Source organism: Rhipicephalus microplus, chromosome 8 (genome assembly GCF_043290135.1).
Source record: "Rhipicephalus microplus isolate Deutch F79 chromosome 8, USDA_Rmic, whole genome shotgun sequence".
NCBI classification, from domain to species: Eukaryota; Metazoa; Arthropoda; class Arachnida; order Ixodida; family Ixodidae; genus Rhipicephalus; species Rhipicephalus microplus.
The window spans coordinates 6,988,758-7,010,939 of NC_134707.1; the positions used below are offsets into that span (position 1 = coordinate 6,988,758).

Here is a 22,182-nt window from a genome sequence, read left to right on the forward strand (position 1 = left end):
TGCCTCGACCAGCCGCAAGTACGTCTAGAAATTCCGGGAATCAAAAAGAAAAGCAGTCACTCCAGAGTAGCATTGAAGCAAGCAACACTGCTATTATTACATGAGTTGTACTTAGACCGAACGCAGATATACACCGATGGGACCGTCTCATCCAGCAGCTCATCAAGTGCCGCTGTAATTCCGGCTGCAGAAATGACAATCAAGTTTAAGTTGTCGCATATGACTACATCTACGGCATCAGAGCTTGCTGCTATAAGGGCTGCTTTACAATATCTCGTTCAAGAACGTCCAGGAAAATGGGTCATATTCTGTGATTCGAAGGCAGCGCTTCAGAGTTTGCAGTCTGCCATGCGTAGGAGGAGCCATGACCAACGAAAATAACCTTCCCGACCTTCAAGTCAGTTGGCAATTTGAACACTCTAGAGACTGTCTGAAAATTTGTGACAATACATTGGAACCGTAGACTTCAGTGTTTTTAGAAATTTCGCCTTTATGTCATCAGTGACACAAGCAGAAGACAGCTTAAGTGGCCAGATAAAGTTGATATATCCTTCAAATTTTATAGTTATCTAATTCATTTGAAAGAAAAAAAACTCGCTGTGACTTACCTGCGGCAACGAAACTGCGCACGAATTTGAAAAACATTGCGAAAAGACTTTGTTAGGAAGGAAACAACATTCTTCGTTGCGCATCTCACGGTCATTGGAGTCAGTAAGTGATATGACAGTTTGTTTTATTGGGTTGATCGTTTTCCAAAATTTCGATGGGTTAGTAGACGAAAACAAGGGAAGTGTATCAAAATAGACCCACCTGGCATTTTTGATGGGAAAGTGATACGTGGAAAAAGCATCGCAATAAGCCTACCAATGAAAGACATTGCTGGATAGCTTAGCCGAGTGGAAGAGGCGCTTTTTCCTGTTAAGGAGTTGATGTGAAATACGACGATCTGTCTACACATGTCTACCGATCAATGGAGCAACTTTGTCTTTAAAACGGCACTGGTTCTGCTCGACTAATCAGTAAAAAAAAGAGGCATTAGGCTATCAATAAACTGTTCAAGTTCCGCGTTTATTTCACCACAGATCCCCTTTTTGTAGTTTCTTATGGTCATGACCGGTGACCCTTGTTCGGGGTGAAATATCCATATTTCAAGTAAATTATAGGTAGCAGTGGTCACTAACACCACAAAAACAAGTAAGGAAGTTTGGTAAGTTTGGTGTCGTAGTCAGGATTGAATTCAGTACTTTAGCAGACGTAACGATTCTTCTTTTCGGTTCAGTGACCATTTGAGTTAAGTTGAAATCTAAACATAAATTAACAAATCACTTTTTTTCTACTGTCATCTTTCTGACAGTATGGGGCTAGTACCTGACCAATCGATTTCAAGAAAGTTAAAGTCTTTCAAAAAGAACAGATTAGAATGCAGAAATTGTACAACCAGTGACTTCAACACGTCAGGCAATTCATTACAAAAGCCAGGCGCTGCATTGGGCGGCTGGGCGGCCTATAGCATACACAAAGTAGAACACTCCGGTGACGTAACGGGATATTTGCACAAACCAGTTCTGAGGAAGTATTCACCGGTATCATGCGTGTCTTTAGTTTATCGGCTACCGTTATAAGCACGCCTCCTATTTTTATGCTACTGCGATTGCAGCGATAAATCACTTTAGGCGACCGCCCCGCTGGAAAGAGTGGCTGGATTCGTCCATAACGGCAAAGTGGTTTAGGTAAGTGAAAAGGGGATAGAATTTCATTGGTTTCCCTACACCTTCGTAGAAAGCCCAATCAAAACGCGCGTGAAGGATAATAAGAGAAAGTAAATAATCATTTCAAACGGCAGAAAAAGACAAAACCCGCCGAAAGACGCACATATACAGCGCTGAACTTGCTATTTCATTGCGTCTAACGCAAGGCCTTGTTACGACACGCACCAGAACGACGGAAAGGTGGTTACGCAATATATCGCGTTGATAATTCAACGTGTTTTGACGTTCGCGGAAAATATAATCAATTAATGGTGGCAGCACAGTCTAAAATTTCAAAATTGAGGCCCTGGGGTCCCATGCTTCGATCCCTCTGACCTTGAATCCGATGACCTCCAGCTGGCGCTGGGAATCTAATTTGGTGCCTCCCACATTGGAAAAAAAAACTCAGGCACGTTCGTGCTATACGAAGTGGAATACACACACAAAAACAACATAATTACAAATACAAATTCTAAAGCCTGCTGAGCAACGAGATAAAGTTAAAACAAGCTAGGTTGTTGCATGAGTACAAACATAAAAAAAACGCGCTCAGTAAAATGTTGTGCTGTCAGCAAGCATGCACTCCAGCTAAAGTATTCAGAAGACACGTTCAAACTGTTCGAATGATACGACATGTTAGAAACGCGCACAATTGTGCGCGTGTTCCGTGTTTCAAGCGTGTCGTTTTCATCGCGCATTTAAACAAACCCGCCACGCCCAGCCCAATCGGTATACTCTTCCTTTAGGTAATGTGCACCTTCTTCGTTCAGAGCGAAAGTGAGGGCCTATTGCCACGACTGAATCACGACTGCCTCCGAAATTCGCGTGCATGTTGCTCGCCGTGCCTGCCTGCAACAGTGGACATTTCGAAAAGAAAGGACTCGGGTAATGCGATATTTTCGGTGACACCATTTTTGAACCCTGCCATAAAGGCATAGTTGATGCAGTGTGTAATTTTATTCAAGTCCATAAACGCATTTTAGCATAACGTCTAATTTAATAAATATTAGAAAAAATATTCGCGAAGTAATTCTCAAATGTGATCAAAGCAATACATAGATTCTAAGCTAATCGGGTCAGGTAAACATAGCTGTCTGGTCGGGTATAAATTTCACACTTATGTTATAATAATAGCGCATATTCCCTTCCTGCATGTTTCTCACCTTCTTGCTCTTAAATTTTTCTTTATTTCAATTTTCCTTATTTCTTGTAGTATGTTGCTAAGCAATAGTGCACTTACTACCCATAGGCTACTATGCGTTTTCTTGGTCCATCTCTCGGAGCAGGTGTGTGCCACAGTCTCAAGGCTACAAACAAACAATCCTTCAGAGACAGAGAGAAGGGGAAAAAAAGAAATGTCAGGGCTGTCACCGCCTGCATCATGGATCGGCCAGCTTGACTTGTGGAGAACGAAAGCAAGTGTCGGTTTTCTGCTGCTCAAGCTTTGTTATAGGTGAAGACCAATATACGGGGTTTTTTGTTTGTTTGTTATTCCAGTCTTGAAAAGGACCGTCAAAGAAATTTGCTCTTGTGGCTGAGTGCGGGGTTCGCTGAGCATTCTGATCTAACAAACATTGAAGATGCAAGGCACCGCAGAGATGACAAAGCTGTCCTTCTGATAACAGACGTGTGTCCACGGATGTCGTGGTATTTGAATGCTGTCAATAGGCCTGCTCCGATTGTGGAGAGACGCGCGTTAGGGACAGTCTATTCCAGCACAACAGAGTGCCAATATTCTTCTATTTCGCTTATTTTGGCCTTGAAACACTCGATTTATTTATTGAAGGGCCCATTACATTCGATTTTTTTATCATGATCGGTGTTCTGCAGGTTAATCCTCTTGCCTTCCTGAGCAAGCTGGTGAAATAACAGACTTGGTCGAGCATTTTGTTTATAATGGAATATGTTTACAAACACATGAGTGACTTCGAGTCAGGCAACACTGGGGCACCGCGAACTGTGACGTAAGGAGCTTCACGCTGCGCGAGCATCGACATTCCGGTGAACAAACTTTTGCCGCGTTGAGCGACGCATGAAATCGAGCCATTGCAGCTTTATTCAGGTCGACATCGATACTGAACAATTTTGAACAGCTGAAACTTCGGTAGAAGACAGAGGCTCTGTTCCCTGAAGAGCATGACGTCACACGTGCAATGGCAACATCGCCGCCGGTGGCACTGGCCGTGGTCTACAGCCGAAGTTTTGTACGGTTTATTTTGTGCAAAATATTCTTTTTTTTTACACTTCATTATTATAAATGTACCGGTACGGTAGACTGTCTATTTCTGTTTTTTTTTCGGAATGCCACGAATTATTTGGTGATCGTATTGTGTTTCCTTTTAAGAAGCGTATTTCATGGCGGCGGGAGAAAAAATTACAAAGGAGAACTTGAGAGAAGGAACTTCTGTATCGACGCGTCGGGGTGTACAAGAGGAGCGCTTTACTCCATAATTTTCTTGTCTCTTGCTGTCGAATACATTCGCCACTGCGAAACTTTACTCCAGATATCGGACGTGCTCAGTGAGCATAGAATGAAACTCGAACGAAATGACATCTACGTTCTCTGTCGTTTCACATCTATTTTCAAGAATTCGCATTCTACCTCGGTGGTAGGCTGTTCGGCAGCTGTCCTGAAGGTCGCGGGTTCGATTCCGCGGTCGCATTTCTATGGAGGCAAAACGCTAGCAGCCTGTGTACTGTGCCATGGCAGTGAATGTCAAAGAACATCAGACGGTGAAAATTTCCGGAGCCCTCCACTACAGCATCTCTCATAGAGTTTATTGGTGCGCAAAACCCTACTTATTATTCTTAATATAATTATTCTAGCATTTTGTAGCCTGTATACGTTAATACGAAACCCCTATAGTAATTCGTGATACTATCAAGAATTATTCTATTCGCTTTTTATAGTCGCCCATGTCAGAGTGGCATGAAAACAGCGTGCCGCACAGTTCGCGTTTCTTTCCATTCGCCCTATACGCACATAGAGCCTCCGAGTATTATGGAGCGTAGCACTTTAGGATCTGAGCTTACTGCTGCTTCTCCGCTATCTGTCCGTGTGTCTGTCATGGCACATCAGAAGCAAGGTACCCGCTATACGTCCACCGTAACTATGGTAACAAACCGGTTACTTCTACCAGGCTAATCACCCTGTCTTTTTGTTTTCACACACACACACACACACACACACACACACACACACACACACACACACACACACACACTATATATATATATATATATATATATATATATATATATATATATATATATATATATATATATATATATATATAGTCTAGTAGATCCTCCGTGAGCGGTCACAACGTGGTTTATTTCGACGTTTCGGCCTAGAGTCTGGCCTTCATCAGGAATAGATACAGTTTGTCGGTGCTCAGCTTTATACAATCTCAAATCAGAGGGCAAGGTAAGAGGGAAAAAAAAAGAAAAGGAAAGAAAAAAAAGAAAAAAGATAAAAATAATATACGGTGAACGCCCCTCGGGTGCCCCCCTTCCACTTTTCCCTCCACTCCCCCCCATCTCTCTCCCCCCTCTCCCCTTCACCTTTCTGATGTCAGCGGTCTGTGTATGTTTCCGTTCACTAGCGCATTACTCCCGATCAGACGGTCCCTCCTGGCACTGGCGGTTCGGTGTGGGGCAAAAAAGAGCTTTTCAGGAAGTCCTAAGCCTTTAACTGCTCGGGGTCCCGTAAACAATTCGTCGTAGAAGGACGGGGCCGCGTATTGTGGCAGAGGCTGGTCAGCGGGCATTTTAGGAAGTTCTAAGCCTTTAACTACTCCGCGCCCTGTCAACATTTCGTCGTAAAAATAGGGGTGCCCCGTATTGCGGTAGGCTGTGCAAGCGCGTGCAATGCGAATTCCTGGCCCGCTTCTAAATTACGCGTGTCGTGGGGGCTTCCCGGCTGTGCACATGGTTGCTGTTGGGCATGTCGTGCATGGCACAATTGATTGGGTAGTAAAATAAAACAGAAATAAAACAGAAAACAGACGACAGCTGCACTTAGGAAGAGTAGTTACACTTGGAATTGTTTTAGGTTGTCCAGTGCCCTTCGCAGCTGCAGTGCCGTGAACTCAGTTACTATTTTCATCGTTACCGTTATTGTTTTCTAATGCTTTAATTGCTGCAAGTGTACCAGGATTCTCATTTATTCCTCTATCGAGGGTGTTAAATCGGTGGATATGCAACGCTACGGCCACTCAACCACCATGCCTGCCTATATATATATATATATATATATATATATATATATATATATATATATATATATATATATATATATATATATATATATATATATATATATATATATATATATATATATATATATATATGAGGTAGGAAAGCACCTACTGTTCCACTATACCATCCGTGATTGTGCTTATAAGCGAGGTACCCGCTACATATATGAACGGCGCTTTGTGCACTTTATGCTGTGGCCAAAGACGACATAGAATGAGTGTGTCCCAGACGACGCATTTTTTTTTTCTGCTATGGTGAAAACGAACGTAAACGCGCTCCCACCCACGATAGACAACGCCGACGCAAACAGGCTACATAGAACGAGAGAGGCAGTACGGGCGCAGTATGTTCTGTATTCAAGAGCCTGCATTTGCCCTTTACTGCTCCCAGAAGCCTTGCCGCATGTCTGGTTTTGTTAAAAAATTTTGTCTTTGTGTTTATTGCTGCACCCTAGTTCCGGTCAATAATCGCTCGCCCACAATATCCATGAGTGTTGGGAAGTTGCGTTCCGGACCACATATTTGAGAGTCTGTATCGCGAAATGAATATAGAATTTTCCTGCCTACGCAGGTTCCCTTTATTTTTGCGCCTCCATTCTGAGCAGAAAACGCAATAACCTCAGATATTTGATCGAGCGAGTCCTTCGTTCTCGAAGAAGTTTAATATATACCGACGTGAACTTTGCCTTCGCTGCTCGTCTCTTCTATTTGATGATAAAAAACTTGTTAACAGCAAGATCAACCGTATACACCAAGCTAAGAGATTTTTTTTTTTGTTTTTTTTTGTCCGTTTCACTGGGAATTGAATCCGCTTCACCTGCAAATCCTTTCCCCTCATTTTTTTGCTTAGCTCTGCCCTGTTCATTTTTCTTTTCTAATTGGCATTGCTAGCTATATGCTTATGGTGCGAGCCGAGGTGTTCTTTCTTTTACCTCACAATAAAGAATAGTATGCTTCACAACGATGTTCTTGTATTTCGCTACTATATCTTTGTGAAAACATTTGTGATTGTGGTTCAGTGATTAAGAAACATGGTCACCTTTGACATTTTAGTGAAATTTCATGTTTTCTGTGAAAACTTCAATTTGCGTGATTACTCGCGTTTTCACAAAATATGTGTGGTGTGGACTCATTTCCATATTGAAAAAAACTTGGACTCAGTGCATAAGTGTTATGCTTTGTACCATGTATAGCTCTGTGTTTGTTACCTTATATGCGATGTCAACTTTTTTTTGAAGAGAAGAGGAGTGCCTGGCGCCACGCATTGGCACAACCTCTCCTTAAATAGAATTATTTTTTTTTAAAAAGTAGAAGGTGTGACATGCATAAGCCCAACTCCAATTGACCCTTTATTTCATAGTGGGTGAAGAGGTCCTAAAAAGTTCCTAATTTATCTTCTTTTTATTTCTGCCACGATTTTCTCCCTACGTCACCTTCTTTTGTCCGAACTAGATTCTCTTCGTTGTTTTTTTCAGCTATACTCTCTCACCACACTGAGTTCTCAAATTAGGTGATCGCAAGAAGAGTTTCACGTTGCTAAAAGATAATTTAAAATACGATACGATTGAAAAAATTTCTTTTTTTCCCATTAGTGGCCCTCACCAGGAAACCATTCAAAGCGAGCACTTCTGGTCACAGCGTTCACCGCAACGCAGCAGCTAATCAAAACCACGACCACGTTATAAGTAGTTCAGCAACACAGTTACCCTAACACGTGTAGTACACTCAGTTACAGCTCTCTGCCGAATATTTTTGCCCTTGAACACAACTCTCATTGATCTCTCGTTTCTCCTGTCATTATTCTACTTTTTATTGTTTAGTTGCTTTTTTTACAAGAAATGTGATATCCACGCTGCCCCTGTCTATCGAATAAAGTTGCGTTTGTGAGTGCGTGCGTGCGTGTGTGTGTGTGTGTACTTCGACAGATGCATAGAGGCCATCCACGAGTCTTAATTCGTTCGATACCGAAACTTAATATTAGAGCACAGCAGCGGCTGTGTTTTCCTTTTATTGATCTATGACCAATAAGTAAGTAAAAACGGTATCGCAGTTGGATGTGACCCCTGGAAACGGATCGCCGATGTTGTGGGAGGTAAACAGGCGCGATACGCCGAAAGAAGAAAAAAAAGAGCATAAGTTTACATACGTAGAGGAGGGAGGGCGACTGAGAAAGCGACGCTGCCTGTGTTGACAGAAAACGCGCTGGGGGCACCCAGTTTGCTGGAAGGAGCAAGAGGGAAAACTCGTGGCTCTGCGTCATAAAAAGACAGAGAAAGCGAAGATTATATGTCCTAGACAATCTATATATATGCAAAAAATGATTGTATAGAAGGATCTGCAGTGAACATCGTGGTAGAGTCAACAGGCGGTCTCTGTTCGTCGGAGGCACGTGCGGCCATGCGTCTAGTTTTTTTTATCTTTCTGCTTCTTTACTCAGTGCGATAATATTTCAATCGTCGTTGAAGTAGGAAACGACGCCACGTTGATTCTCATGTCATTACTACGAAAACCGAATTCACAGCCCATGGTGCGTAGTCAGCATTCGAATGGCCGTAGAAGCCCTCGTATACTTATGTGGGTTAAAGAAAAAAAACTTCAAGACCTTGAGAGTTGAACTATAATGCGGCAACAATTTTTTCTCCTTTTTTTTAAATTATGTATTGTGCCCTTACTTCTACCCCCCAAGCAGAGCATCTGTAGGGTTTGTTCCCCCGGCTAACCTCAATTATTTCTTGTGTCTTTTTTCTATTTCTATTTTACCGTGTATATTTCTCTTTATCTTTCACTTTTTATTTGTTCATTTTATTTTACATACCATACACATAGACGTGTTGAGATAGTGCCTGAATTTCACGTGCCACATCCCCGACAAAACTATGAGACAAGGGCAAAGGCTTGTTTGAAGTTTTAACATTCTAAGAACAAGAACGAGCTGAGTTTGCATGTGAGCGCTGAGTAAGAAATCGGTCTTACAATGAAGAAAAGAAAAGAAAGAATGTGTGAGAATAATTTTATTGTAACACATAAATGAAGACCACGTTTCGGTGATAACATGATTGAGAAGCACCAACAGTATCTAATAATTCTAAGAAACAATACACGCTCGGTTTTCAACTTTGCACGGACGTGCGGAAACTTTCCTGCAATGCACGCTCCTGCATTCACGTGGTTCGCCTATTCTGTTCTCCATTCCCGACCAAACGCTATTGTTCTTGTCTTGTCTTGTCTTGTCTTGTCTCCTAGGAGAATTGTTATCCTCCACCTGCCCTTTTGCACTTTCTCCTCTTTTCTCTGTCGCGTCCCACCATTGCCTCGTAACGCCGCCATCAGTTTAGGTCACGCAAACCTTAGGTAATCTATCTGAATGCGGACAGTGTAAATTCGTAAAGCTAACCCAAAGAGCGCGCTTCGTCTCTATTATCAGCGGCACACTATTACTCTCTTTATTACACATACTCTGCTTACGCCATAGAGTGAAACCTGATGGCGTAACCAGATGTCGCGATCTCCTCCCCGAGGGCTCGAGTGTCCCCGTGGTGTCCATTCAGCAGTCTAGGTGAAAAGCTCGGCGCACGTGAGGAGATGTTCACGTTGTTGTCTGGGGATCGGTCGCGTAGCTCCAACAGTGGGTAGTGGTTACGAAAGACGCACGCCAATTCCTGTAGCCCACAAGAGTGAGCATGGCGCTGCGTCTTGGCGAAGAAAATGCAGGGAAATACTGTGGAGATAGACTGCAAAAGAGAGACATCTACCTTATCAGAGTGTGACGTCGCATAGGGTGAGTTAGCGAATACCTTAACAAAGAAATATTTGTGGAGCAGCTAAGAGAGGAAATAAAATGAAAACAAAAGAAGCCAGAATAGGATGCTCTATTCTGGAGCTCTATCTCATCTTCTGTCGTTTTTAAAGACGACAGTCTTTCTTAAGATACTTGAACGCAGAAATTTGGTCTGTATGTCTCTCTGTGAGTCTGTCTACCACATAGTTCAGCCACCTGGCCAAAGTTTGAGTCTTCGCTGAACGCCCAGTCATTTTGAACTGGAGGCTGAATTCATACTTGTGGACACTGTCGACCGAAAAGCAAATATTCTGCATATCTGAGGCGCAACATCAATACGTAACTATTACGTGGTGTGTTCTTTTAATGAAAAACACATGCATACGTAACTATAAAGACCTTGTGTTTCTTGCGCTGCTCTTAAAATGTGATGCTATGCACGAAAGAAAGCTGGCAGGAGACTACCGTTTTTTGACGACATTTGCAAAGCATCACGCAGACGCTGGACTAGTTTTTGCTTCTTTTTGTCTTAGTTGTGCCACGAATATTTTGCTAAGAGCTAACCTCCTTCTCGATATGAGTGCCCATACAAAAATAATCGCCTGAAAGTTGCGTCTCTCCTCCATTAAGCAAAAAATAGAAGACACCCGGTAAGCACCTAGGAATGGCAAAACTTTAAACCCGCATGTGTATGTGAGGGTACATACGGACAATTTCGCCCGATCTGGAACATATTATTGCCATCATCCTTAGTAGTTGGCTTCACAATTTCGAGCATCCTCATGATGATCTTCACTGTCATCGTTGATTAGTAATGATTGTTGGTGTACTAAACACCCCAAAACACATAGTGATTATAAAGGACACCGTAATCTTCATTTCATTTTCATCATCACCATAATGTGCAATCATCATCACATTTTCTAGCATCGTTTCACTTATTTCTTTATTAACCTCCACCCTTACCCCCCCCCCCCCCCCACTAATCTCGCGACGTGAATGGCACTGGACGGACGGTGCAGGCTTGACTTATAACGGCTCAACTTGTAATTCTTGCGTAACCAAATAAAAAAGAAAGAGGTGCCGAAATTTCCAAAACTTTTTCCCAATCAATTTGTAGAGCTTTCATTTCTTAATAAAACCATGCCCCTCTTTTCATTGAATATTATTTTTTATTTCTATGATCGCTTATAAAAAGATAACACAAAGGTTGATTCACCCTATGGCAATACATGGATGTCCATAAAGGAAAAGGCGAAACACAAATGTCTCAAAATGGACAAGTATGACCACCTAGAGTCGAGAAACACAAGCATGACGAGTATTGTCGGCATTGCTTTTGTGTGGCACCGATTTTCGTTGATGACGAATGCAGTCGTGATAGGCAATTAGGAAGGACGTGGCTACCGAAGGCGTGCATTAGCCAATGATAGTCGTCGGTAGCGCTTCAATGGTTGTCGGTGCTGATGAAAGAGGAAGGAAAAGTTTTGGGACCTCAGGTCTCGAATGAGCAGACAGCGTCCATATTCTCCCGTCCCTATTTCCTGCTCCCCCTCTTTCCTAGAAGTACTAATAAATAAAAAGCGAACGCGTGGGACGCAGGAGGCAACTGCAAAGAAGGAAGGTGCCAACACACTACGTGCTTTCAACCCACACGTTTACAGAACAGAAACGAGCAACGAAGTAATAAAGAGCCAGCTGTCTTTGTATGGGGACTCGCTCACAGCATGCAGTCTACCGAGGGCCCGTCACGTACTTGGACCGAGTTGTGCAAGCATCGACGGGGCACTGAGGAACGAAAGAGTGGGAAGAAGGGAGGCCGGTGAATGAGAAGCGTATAAAAACAACGCGGCCCCCCTTTGTGCATGCATCCGTCCAGCCCCTATGCAATCGGAGCAAACCGTGACGTGGTCGGCTTCGTTCACGCAATCAACGGTGTTGAATAAACCCTGTAATTCTACGACGTCGTAATAACGTAAATCTCGTGAATGCGAATTCATATGCGCATCGTAACGCCTACAGGTTGTCGTACACAACTCCTTAAGCAGTATAGAATCGACGATTGGGGGCGTATTCGAACCGTTTTGACGGCGCGAGGTGAGCAAGACCGTCAGTGTCAATCCATCTGTGTTTGTGCGTACGCATGCATGTGTGTGCGTGCGCGCCTATATCCGCATACGAAATAGACATGTAGAGAAAGAGGAAAGAAGACGGGACGGTGGCCAACGTGGTCGTGTCGTTCTCTCGCCACTTTTATTATCTTAAGGCGACTGTCTTTCATGAAGATAGTATTTGCTGTGCTCTTTATTTTTTACATTCACTTCGAATCGCGCAAAGCGCTAGGGGGGGGGGGGGGGGTGAGCCCTGTAGTGCATGATCATCATCATCATTTTCTTGGCCACCGTGCCGCGCCTCTCGCGCAGCTGGAACTGCGCGAAAACAGATCGTGCTCACGCGTCTGGCGGTTTGGACGCTGCAGCCATGAAACTAATAGGTTGACTAATTAGCGTGTTTCATTAGCCTAACATGTCCACAAAATTATATACGTATGAAAATTAGATTATTGCTCTATTCTAAGATTAAATGAGTTTATGTAAATAGTTGTATGCATTGCATTAGGCACCACACTTTCCTATAGGCTATCGGTAATCTTTCTATTATGCCTCGATTATTCCAAATTTGATCATTAATTTTTAAAACCACTCGATCCTTGGTCGATCCCCCATAGTGGGCATGCGCAACGATAAATAGGCGAACAACAACAGCAACCACCACCGGTCCGCTTCGGCAATCGAATAAAGGCAGCGAGTTTGACACGACCACGTTGGCCGCCGTCCCGTCTTCCTCTCTCGCTACAGATTGGCGCCTAACTTGCAGTCAGAGTGCCTTCAGTTTTGACTGGTGGCTTCGAAAGCCTGTGTCTTGTCGCCCCGGTAGATCAGTGGTGACGGTGCTCGAATGCTGACCCGAAGGTCGTGGGTTCGGTTCCGGACGTGGTGGACGCATTTTGGTAAAGGCAAAATGGTAGAGGCCCATGTACTGTGTGATGTCAGTGCACTTTAATGAACACTGCAGATGGTCGAGGCTTGTGGAGCCCTTCCCTACAGCATGTCTCACTAGTCATCATCATCATCATCAGCCTGACTACGTCCACTGCAGGACAAAGGCCTCTCCCATGTTCCGCCAGTTAACCTGGTCCTGTGCTTGCTGCCGCCAATTTACACCCGCAAACTTCTTAATATCATCTGCCCACCTAACCTTCTGTCTCCTCCTACCCCGCTTGCCTTCTCTGGGAATCCAGTTTGTTACCCTTAATGACCAGCGGCTATCCTGTCTACGCGCTACATGCCCGGCGCATGTCCATTTCTTTTTCGTGATTTCAACTATGATATCCTTAACCCCCGTTTGTTCCCTAATCCACTCTGCTCTCATTAGCGTATCATGGTTTTAATACTCCAGATACATATACTACTATGAAAGTCTGCGTCTTCTTTGTATATCACTTGAAAAAGATCATGGCAGCCCGACTAATGACGTTTTTTTTTGCTACCTTTAGATAAATACAAAATTTTCGTTAATAAGCTGTGTTGTGTGTCTCCAGAAAGGTCAGCACTCGCCCGTACAGCACGTCGGCGTTGTCCAGGGATATAAGGAAGTGCGCATGCATGTAGTAGGGGTCCCTGATGAAGTGACCCAACTGGACTACTATTACTACTTATTCAACTGATACCACTAGTGCTACTACTACTACTATGGTGGCCACGAAAGTGACGGCACAGAACAGGCTAAGACAGTTTCGCTGTGAAGGAGAAAGCTAAACATTGATATGCTACAGCTCATTCATAATTGATATACTGAATCGTCTAATGAATGCAGTCACAAAATGATTGCATACCTTCAAAAATATCCCTGAAGTTTCTATGTTACTACTATAGGAATAAAAGCTGTATGCGAATTGTGTAGCGACATTACGCATTGTTTGTACCAGCATATCTTGTGCACATTCAAAAAAATTCTCCCCAAAATTTCCACACAATAAAAATTCTCTCCCCCCCCCCCCTGCTTCACTTTCATTTTAAGTTCGTTCATTACGTGGGTAAATGTGGCGTACTTTGAAATCATCATTATTAGGCTATGCGCACTGTGGCACGGCAATAAAAGCGTTTGTTTTGCGCTCAGTAAGAATTCCGGCTCTCGAAAAACAAAGAAGCAATTTACCCTCATCTTAACAACGTGAGCTCAGTGATACGCTGCGAAGAAAAATGCGTCGATTCAGCAAAATTTATGCTCGTGCATATGCAGACGTAGCGTGCGTGTAATAAACGACTTCAGCGGCCGTAAAACTCGGGCTATAGAGGGAAAGGGGAAAGGAAGCCATTTCGAACATGCTCTGCTCATTGAGAATTCCTTCAGAAGCGAGCAATTTATGAAAGGCACCGCTGTCATGCTACTGCATCGAGTATAACGGCAAGTGCGGTACGGCGAACACCGTTAAGCTGACTGAACAGCTCTCTTCAAGCCCTCTTCATGGCTCTTCTTTTTTTTTTAAAGAGCGAAGCTGTTGAAACTTAAGGTAGAATCATACCCAGTGACCACCGAAAACTGCGCCCAGCAGGGCAAAGCAATGTAGCTCATAGTATAGTATTGCACAAAAAAGGGCAGGGAGGTCAGGGTAAGGAGCAGTGACGTAATGGTGAGGAAGGAAAGGAGGGTTGGAGTTCGTAAAGCATAGCAAAGCTTTGTGTGATATAGTATAGCAAGGAGTGTGACAGAGAAGTGAGTGGATAAGGAAAAAGACGAGGGCAGATGGTACAGTCTTGTATAGCCTTGGTACTAGTACACTCTAGCCTTGTATCGCCTTGTGTAGCTTTGTACAGCCTTGTAGAGCTTTGTACAGTATTGAATATTCTTGTGAATAGCCTTGTTAATAGCCTTCTATAGCACAGTGTAACAGTGGTGGGAAAAGGACAAGTGAGGGTGAGGAGGAGGACAAGGAAACGAGCTCCACTGTTTACTCAGTTATCACACCAACAGTGCGGAACTGTCCCCAATATTTTCTGCTTTCATTTCTTTCAGCTGTTTTGTGCAAAGTGTATCATCCGACGAAAAAGAAAATCGTAAACCATGTGAATACTTGTGAATGATGACCATCATATCATTGAACGGTTAATGACCCGGACTAATTTGGAACAGAGCTCATTTATCATCTTTGGAGCGCTCCATTTGAATGCTTTCGTCCGCCATATTTCCACAGTGGCCACATCGGTGGTACACCGGTCGCGATGCTCGGATTTTCACTTTTTATACAGGAAAGTCTACGTGTAGGCCATGCCAATTCGTAGCTTATGAATGACTGTTTCTGTATATCGGCGAGCCTTTGTTAGGATATTTCCTTGGAACAGGGGGGTGGACGCTACGATAACATCCTGAGACAGAATGGTTAACATCGGAGAAGTCCTGATGTGCTACCGCAAGGCCATGCTCAAAAAATACCCACCACCGGAGAAATCCCACAGCAAGCAGCGACCCACCATGTAGCGTTCATTACAGACCCGCCATTTCTCCTATGTACAGCCGTGTCTATACCGCAAGGTTCATACACCACAAAACGAGTCTCGTAGTGCGCCTCACGCCAATTTCGAACATACCCTAGTGGCCTGTCCTAAACTGTTTACGCATACGGCAGTCGGTGCCCCACCGGGGTGGTCTAGTGGCTAAGGTACTCGGCTGCTGACCCGCTCGCTGGTCGCGGCATTGAATCCCGGCGTCGGCGGCTGCATTTCCGATGGAGGCGGAAACGTTGTAGGCCCGTGTGCTCAGATTTGGGTGCACGTTAAAGAACCCCAGGTGGTCGAAATTTCCCAAGCCCTCCGCTATGGCGTCTCTCATAATCATATGGTGGTTTTGGGACGCTAAACCCCACATATCAATCATACGGTATGCGAATGGTGGGTGCCTTACTGGTATTCATAATCTAATATTGCGGAAAAGACGCTGCTCCGTCACGTATGAAGAATTCGACACGAAGGAAGGCACAAAGGTGTGTTAATTTGTAATTATGGAAGCAGGAACCTTGTATATTACGTCTATCGTTTCGAAAGTTCTGGAACCAGCACTACTAGATTAATAAAACATAGGTGTTTCAGACGATACAGAGTACACTAGGGCAGATGACTGCACTTGGAAGTCGGGTAAGTTCTGGAATAACATGCATATGCTCGTTCTGGAGGCAATGTAAGCTCTCGCGATTTCGACATGCAGGCTTCACTCACGTATGCGGCGCATCGAAATGCAACGATTCGTCGAACAAGCGCGAGGACACGACGAGAAATTCATGTGACGAATGGTCGCTCGCAACTATCACCCGCTGCGTGCGATTGGTTCCCGAAGCTATTTAATGAGAAGATATCGATGGCCACAGCGTCAGAGTGAGAAACTCTGCGGGGAATTCGATCAGAAAAATTGAAGGGCTGGCTCAGGCTGTGGTCGAGCTATACAGTGTGCACACTTTAAGGTGAGTTGTTCAAAATGTGTCTACGAGTTAAGTGTCTACGAGTTAAGTGTCTACGAGTTAAGGGCCCCTTAATATGGTTTAATTGTTAAACCAAACCTCTCGATAACAAAGGCGTTGGTTTCGATCCCAACTATTTAGGTTGTAAAAATTATTCCTAAATCATATTGGTAATGATCGTGAATTTCAACTACGCACATCCTGCCAGTTGGTGACACCAACAATATTTTTTTTCTTTATAACTCGATACTCACGGCAGCATTTCGTAATTTGAACTACGTTTCTAAATTTCCCTAAATTTGGCCGGGGTGGCTGCAAACTTCGTAATGTTTGCACGAGAGCATGCTTTAATTCTTCAGTGTTACGCTAAATTTCAGTTAAAAAAGAAAAAAAATCCAGTACACGGTCAGCAAATGTATCATTTTCTTCAGAAAAAAAGTAGAAAAATACAAATTGGCACAAATTAGGTATACAGTTCTAAGGCATTACGATTTGTAGATACCAGATGCCTTTGAACATTGAAGATGCCGTACAGCTTCGGTATAAAATTAACCGTGTTTAGCGGCATCCCTCATCATCATCATCTTCATTAGTACCATATTCGGTTTGTTACTTTGTGTGTGTGACTGTAGTCCCTTTTCAGTGACCTGTGATTAGATCGCGTTTTTTACTGACTAAAATTTTATAAATTCTTGAACGGCCTTCCTTCGTACTGACCCATGGTTATTCGGGATTTATGTAATATACATGTGGCTCGACTGGTAACGTAGAACGAGGTCTATAACGCCATGCACTACTACTGGTTCCTACTGCGATGCTCTGGAGCTGCCGTGTAGTTTGCTACTTTCTGCTCAATTTTATCGCTTTCACGGAATACAACTAAATGAATCAAAATTAACAAATAACCCCCGAAAACTGTGCAGGAATATTATCGGTCATTTTTAACTGCATTGTGAATTCTAACAATTTGAATTTGAATAAATTCAGAGAAAAAAAACATGAATAATAAAAGGTTCGCGCAGGAATTCGCCACTGATAGATATTTTGTATGCAATGTCACAAGTTCTGTAGCGCTGTATGTCTATCAAAATTATTAGCCCACTGGCACTCGGGCAAGTATGTAGCTTGCCACCTACGAAAACACGCCTACACATGGCGCTCCCCTATCTGTGTTCGTCGGTTAAACGATAATTTCTGGTTCTCTGATGTTATTTTTTATTGTGTTTTATTTACTGCTACATTTGATTGATTGATTTATTGATATGTGGCGTTTAACGTCCCGAAACCACCATATGATAATGAGAGACGCCGTAGTGGAGGGCTCCCGAAATTTCGACCACCTGGGGTTCTTTAACGTGCGCCCATATCTGAGCACACGGGCCTACAACATTTCCGCCTCCATCGGAAATGCAGCCGCTGCAGCCGGGATTCGATCCCGCGACCTGCGGGTCAGCAGCCGAGTACCTTAGCCACTAGACCACTGCGGCGGTGCGTTTACTGCTAGATTTAACAATTATTTGACGCTATGGCGTTCTTTATAGTCGTATCGAAAGACACAGTGTGCTCTTGCACACAATTCATTGCGTATATCAGCAAAAACTTGGATGGCGCTTGAGCTTGGACATTAAGGGTAAAACGCGATCGCGTATATCGGCTCCGTGTGCATCACCTTCCCAATCGCTTTCCTGGCTTCCGTTTTCAATGCATGCCTCAACAGTTCTGTAGGAAGACGATCGACTGTGCGCGTAACAATGGCAGTTTCAAACTATTTTAAAATTTATACTGAATGTATACAGTTGTTTAGTGCAACTATACGTCATAATTATTCCTTTTGCGAACAGCAAAAGGCAGCCACACGAGAATTAACGCAGTTGCCCACTTTGTTCATGCTTTTGCTGCTGATGATGACGGTTGAATATGTCCAGGCGCTTTGTAAGGGGCGGGCCTGTAAAACACCCACGCGTTGCTGAATTCACGTGTTTTGACACCGGGCTTGATTGTATGTTTCTGCTTACGCAATATTATATGCATTAAAGAGACTCTATCCTTCTATGGCTTGACAATAATATTGCCTCACTCATTTCTCAAATTTAGGTGTCACGGGTGTAAGTGCAGCTTTGAGCAACCACGCCGATTGACTGAGAACCATCAAGATAATCGTAGCGTTTTCCGATGCGATAACGCGCAAAACTCGAACATTACATGTTCTTCTGTAACTTACGTGGCCGCTGAGATATTCGTTCAGAATAACACTGAGATATTCGATAGCCTATGTATAAAATGCCGAAGCGCCGTCCCCGCTTGTCAGGTTGTCGACGACCGACTCTCTGTTCACCGCTATCACTGTCGGTGTGTTTTGGAAGTAGTCTTATCTTCCGTTTCCCTGCAAACAGTTCGGCCAAATAAATATACTTCTTTTTGACATGGCGGCTTTTGCCTCAGTGAACGTCACGATCCCGTGACAATACATTCTTTTCTCCGATGATGTTTCAAGCAATATCATTGCTGTGGGGCAAAACACCTGCTTACTATACACTCACGGCCTGTAGGTTTCATTCTGGCTCGAACCGAAAATTCTCATGTTTTTATTTGCATTTTTTTCTCAATTTTTTGGTCATGGACAAAATAATGTTGTTTTTTTTTTTTTGCTCTCAACGTATGACGGCAACGCCGATATTTCTGTGAAACGAGTTCTTTAACGCTATCACGTTAAAAACATTGCGGTGCATGATTATTTGTCACTGAGAATAAGAGATAGTTTTCACAATTGGTGGACATGTTGAGCTCTCAGACAAAGACCAAAATAGCGTGCAAGGTTGGAGATGGTTTTTAACTCCATAGTCACGCAAAAGCAGGGAAAATAAGCACTCCGCCGCAGTGGTCTAGTGGCTAAGGCACTCAGCTTCTGACCCGCAGGTCGCGGGATTGAATCCCGGCTGCGGCGGCTGCATTCTCGATGGAAGCGAAAATGCAGTAGGTCCATGTTCTCGGATTTGGGTGCACGTTTAAGAACTACAGGTGGTCGACATTTTCGGCGTCCTCCACTATACGACGTCCCTCATAATCATAAGGTGGTTTTGGGACGTTAAACACCACATAGCTAGCTAGAGAAAATGAGCAGCATCACGATACTAAGGGGAGAACAGTCATCATCATCATCATCATCATCATCATCATCATCATCATCATTATCAGCCTGAATACGCCCACTGCAGAGCAAAGGTTTCTCTCATGATCCGCCAATCAACCCGTTCACAGAACACCTACTCAGTCTTATGCTTTCTGCTACCTGGTTATACCTGTGAACTTTAGGATCTCATGGGCCCACCTAACTTTCTGTCTTGCCTTCGTGCGTTCACCTTCTCTGGAAACCAGTCAGTTACCCTTAATGACCACCGGTTATCCTGCCTACGTGCTACAAGTCCGGCTCATGTACATTTCTTTTTCTTGTTTTCAGTTATGATATCCTTCGCCCCGGTTTGTTCCCTGACCCACTCTGCTCTTTTCTTAATTGTCTCTTAAGGTTACACCTATCATTTTCCTTTCCATCACTCCCTCCGTCATCCTCGATTTAAGTTGAACCCTTTTTGTAAGCCTCCAGGTTTCTGCCCCGTAGGTAAGTACTGGCAAAATGCAACTGTTAGATACCTTTCTCTTGATGGATAGTGACAATCTACAAGTCATGATTTGAGAGTGCTTGCCAAATTTGATCAACCCTATACTTATTCTTCTACTTACTTCAGCCTCGTAGTTTGGCTCCGTGGTTATTACCTGTCCTAAAAAGACATAGTCTTTTACCACTTCACGTGCAATATTACCTATCTCGAAGCGTTGCTCTCTCCCGAGGTTGTGGTGCATTACTTTCGTTTTCTGCAGATTAATTTTCAGACCTACTTTTCTGCTCTCCTTGTCTAACTCCGTAATCATGAGTTGCAATTGATCGCCTGAGTTACTCATCAAGGCAATGTCATCAGCGAATCACAGGTTACTAAGGTACTCTCCATTAACTCTTATCCCTAATGTTTCCCAGTCTAGGGTCCTGAATACCTCCTGTAAACACGCGGTGAATAGCATTGGAGAGATCGTGCCTCTCTGCCTTAGACCCTTCATTATTAGAATTCTTATTCATTATTCATTATTCGCTTTCTTTATGGAGAACTATGGTGGCTGTGAATCCTTTGTAGATTTCTTCCAGTATGCTCATGTAGGGTTCTTCGACGCCCTGATTCCGCAGGGCCTGCATTACTGCTGATGTCTCGACTGAGTCAAACGCCTTCTCGTAATCTATAAAAGCTATGTATATGGGCTGGTTGTACTCAGCGCATTTCTCTATTACCTGATTGATAGTATGAATATGGTCTATTGTGAGAGGAGCACAGTGTGGGCACTTAACTATACATGAATTCGGGGCTTATTACACAAAAATGAAGAAATTCAGGTATACAACGACGCCACGTGCACACTCGCCTTACAAATATCCTAATGTGAGGGTGCACGTGCCGTAGCAATGGTAGCACTTATTCCTTTTTGTATATAAAAAAAACCGACAGCTATTAGGTCAGCGCCCGTATTGCCCCACTCTTCGACAAGCGTTGCCGCCTTCTCCAGCTGCGTGAATCGAAAAATACCACATGCTTTACAGAGAGCCCAGGAAACAGCGGGGCGTCATGGCGTAACTTTACGGGGATCACCGCGGCCACCGATTACAATGGTCTCCCGTTAGTGGGTGCTGTCTGTAACTCCTCAGTATCCATTAAAGTTCATGGTCTGCCCGTCTGTCTGCTGAAGCCAATGCATATTGTCTCAGGACAGCACAATATTGGTCTGTGAAATGAAGCGCCCCAGTTTCTCCCACCTCCTTATCCTTAGTTTCTTGATAGACCAGGACGTCGATTTCTCGGTCAGGGACCAACCACTAGACCTAACTTTCGCGATGAGACAAGTCCCAATATGCAGGAAAACTTAGAAAAGGTACACAACGAAACGCTCCGTCCTATGTCCTTTCTAAATATTCGTACTTATTGGCGCTTGTTTCATCAAGAACTTATACCAGTTGACCGTCATCCTAGACCTACTTTGCCCATGGCTAGCCATCAGCTCTCAAACGTTAAGTGTTCCTATATGTTGAGTAAAGTGTTAGCAGCTACTATTCAAAGGAGTACGCACTCGTGTACTATTCGTGTCCTAATCAAAAGAGTAAGTCCATGACTTACCTGTCTATAGTAGGACTCGGCAATCCACCTCGGACCCCATGGCATCCTTTTTCTTTGCTTTAACGGCTTTAACTGCAGGTTTCTTTACAGTGGGAACATTAAGCTGGCGTCCTCTCGCAGTCGGTAATCTACGACTTACCCAATGAAGTCCCTGCCTTAGTCGTCTGCGCGTACAGTGCTCAACTCGGCTGTCTATAACGACGGAGTGTCGTGCGCGGAATAGCACGAGCGACACTTGCAGTCGCAAATACGCCACATCTGAGCATGCGCGGTGCCAATGATGCGGCTGCACTGCAGTTTCCACCCTTCTTTATCTCCGCGGCCACGATGGCAGCTTTGGCTGTCGCAGCGTGCGCTGTCAACATTAAAAATCGAAATAAAGCAACAGAAAGAAAGAAATGTTCTCGCTTCGTGATATCATATCAGAGCGACAACGGTTTTACTTCGACTTTCGTTCTTGTTTTTGTTTTTTCGCGAAATCACTCAGGGCGCTTTTGACGGCCAAATTGGTTGTTGCATTCGCGGCGATAAACGACCCATGCACAAAAAGAAACATTGAGACTCTCGAACTAATCCAACGCAAAAGCGGTCCATTTTATTTACTCCAAGCACCGAAGAACTGATTCCCCCACAAACCTTATGAAAGAAAACAGTATGCCCACACTTGAAAAAC

The 22,182-nt window shown here is 43.8% G+C and overlaps 1 protein-coding gene across 1 annotated transcript in view; it reads right to left on the bottom strand.

Moving 5' to 3' along the window:
* Positions 1-21,610, bottom strand: part of amon (prohormone processing protease amontillado) — a 202,221-nt gene extending 180,611 nt beyond the window's left edge. Inside the window, exon 1 of the mRNA XM_075870866.1 lies at positions 21,510-21,610. Within this exon, the coding sequence (XP_075726981.1) occupies positions 21,510-21,554 (45 nt within the window). The 5' untranslated portion in view covers positions 21,555-21,610. The remainder of the gene's footprint in view (positions 1-21,509) is intronic.
* Positions 21,611-22,182: the final 572 nt, after the last annotated feature.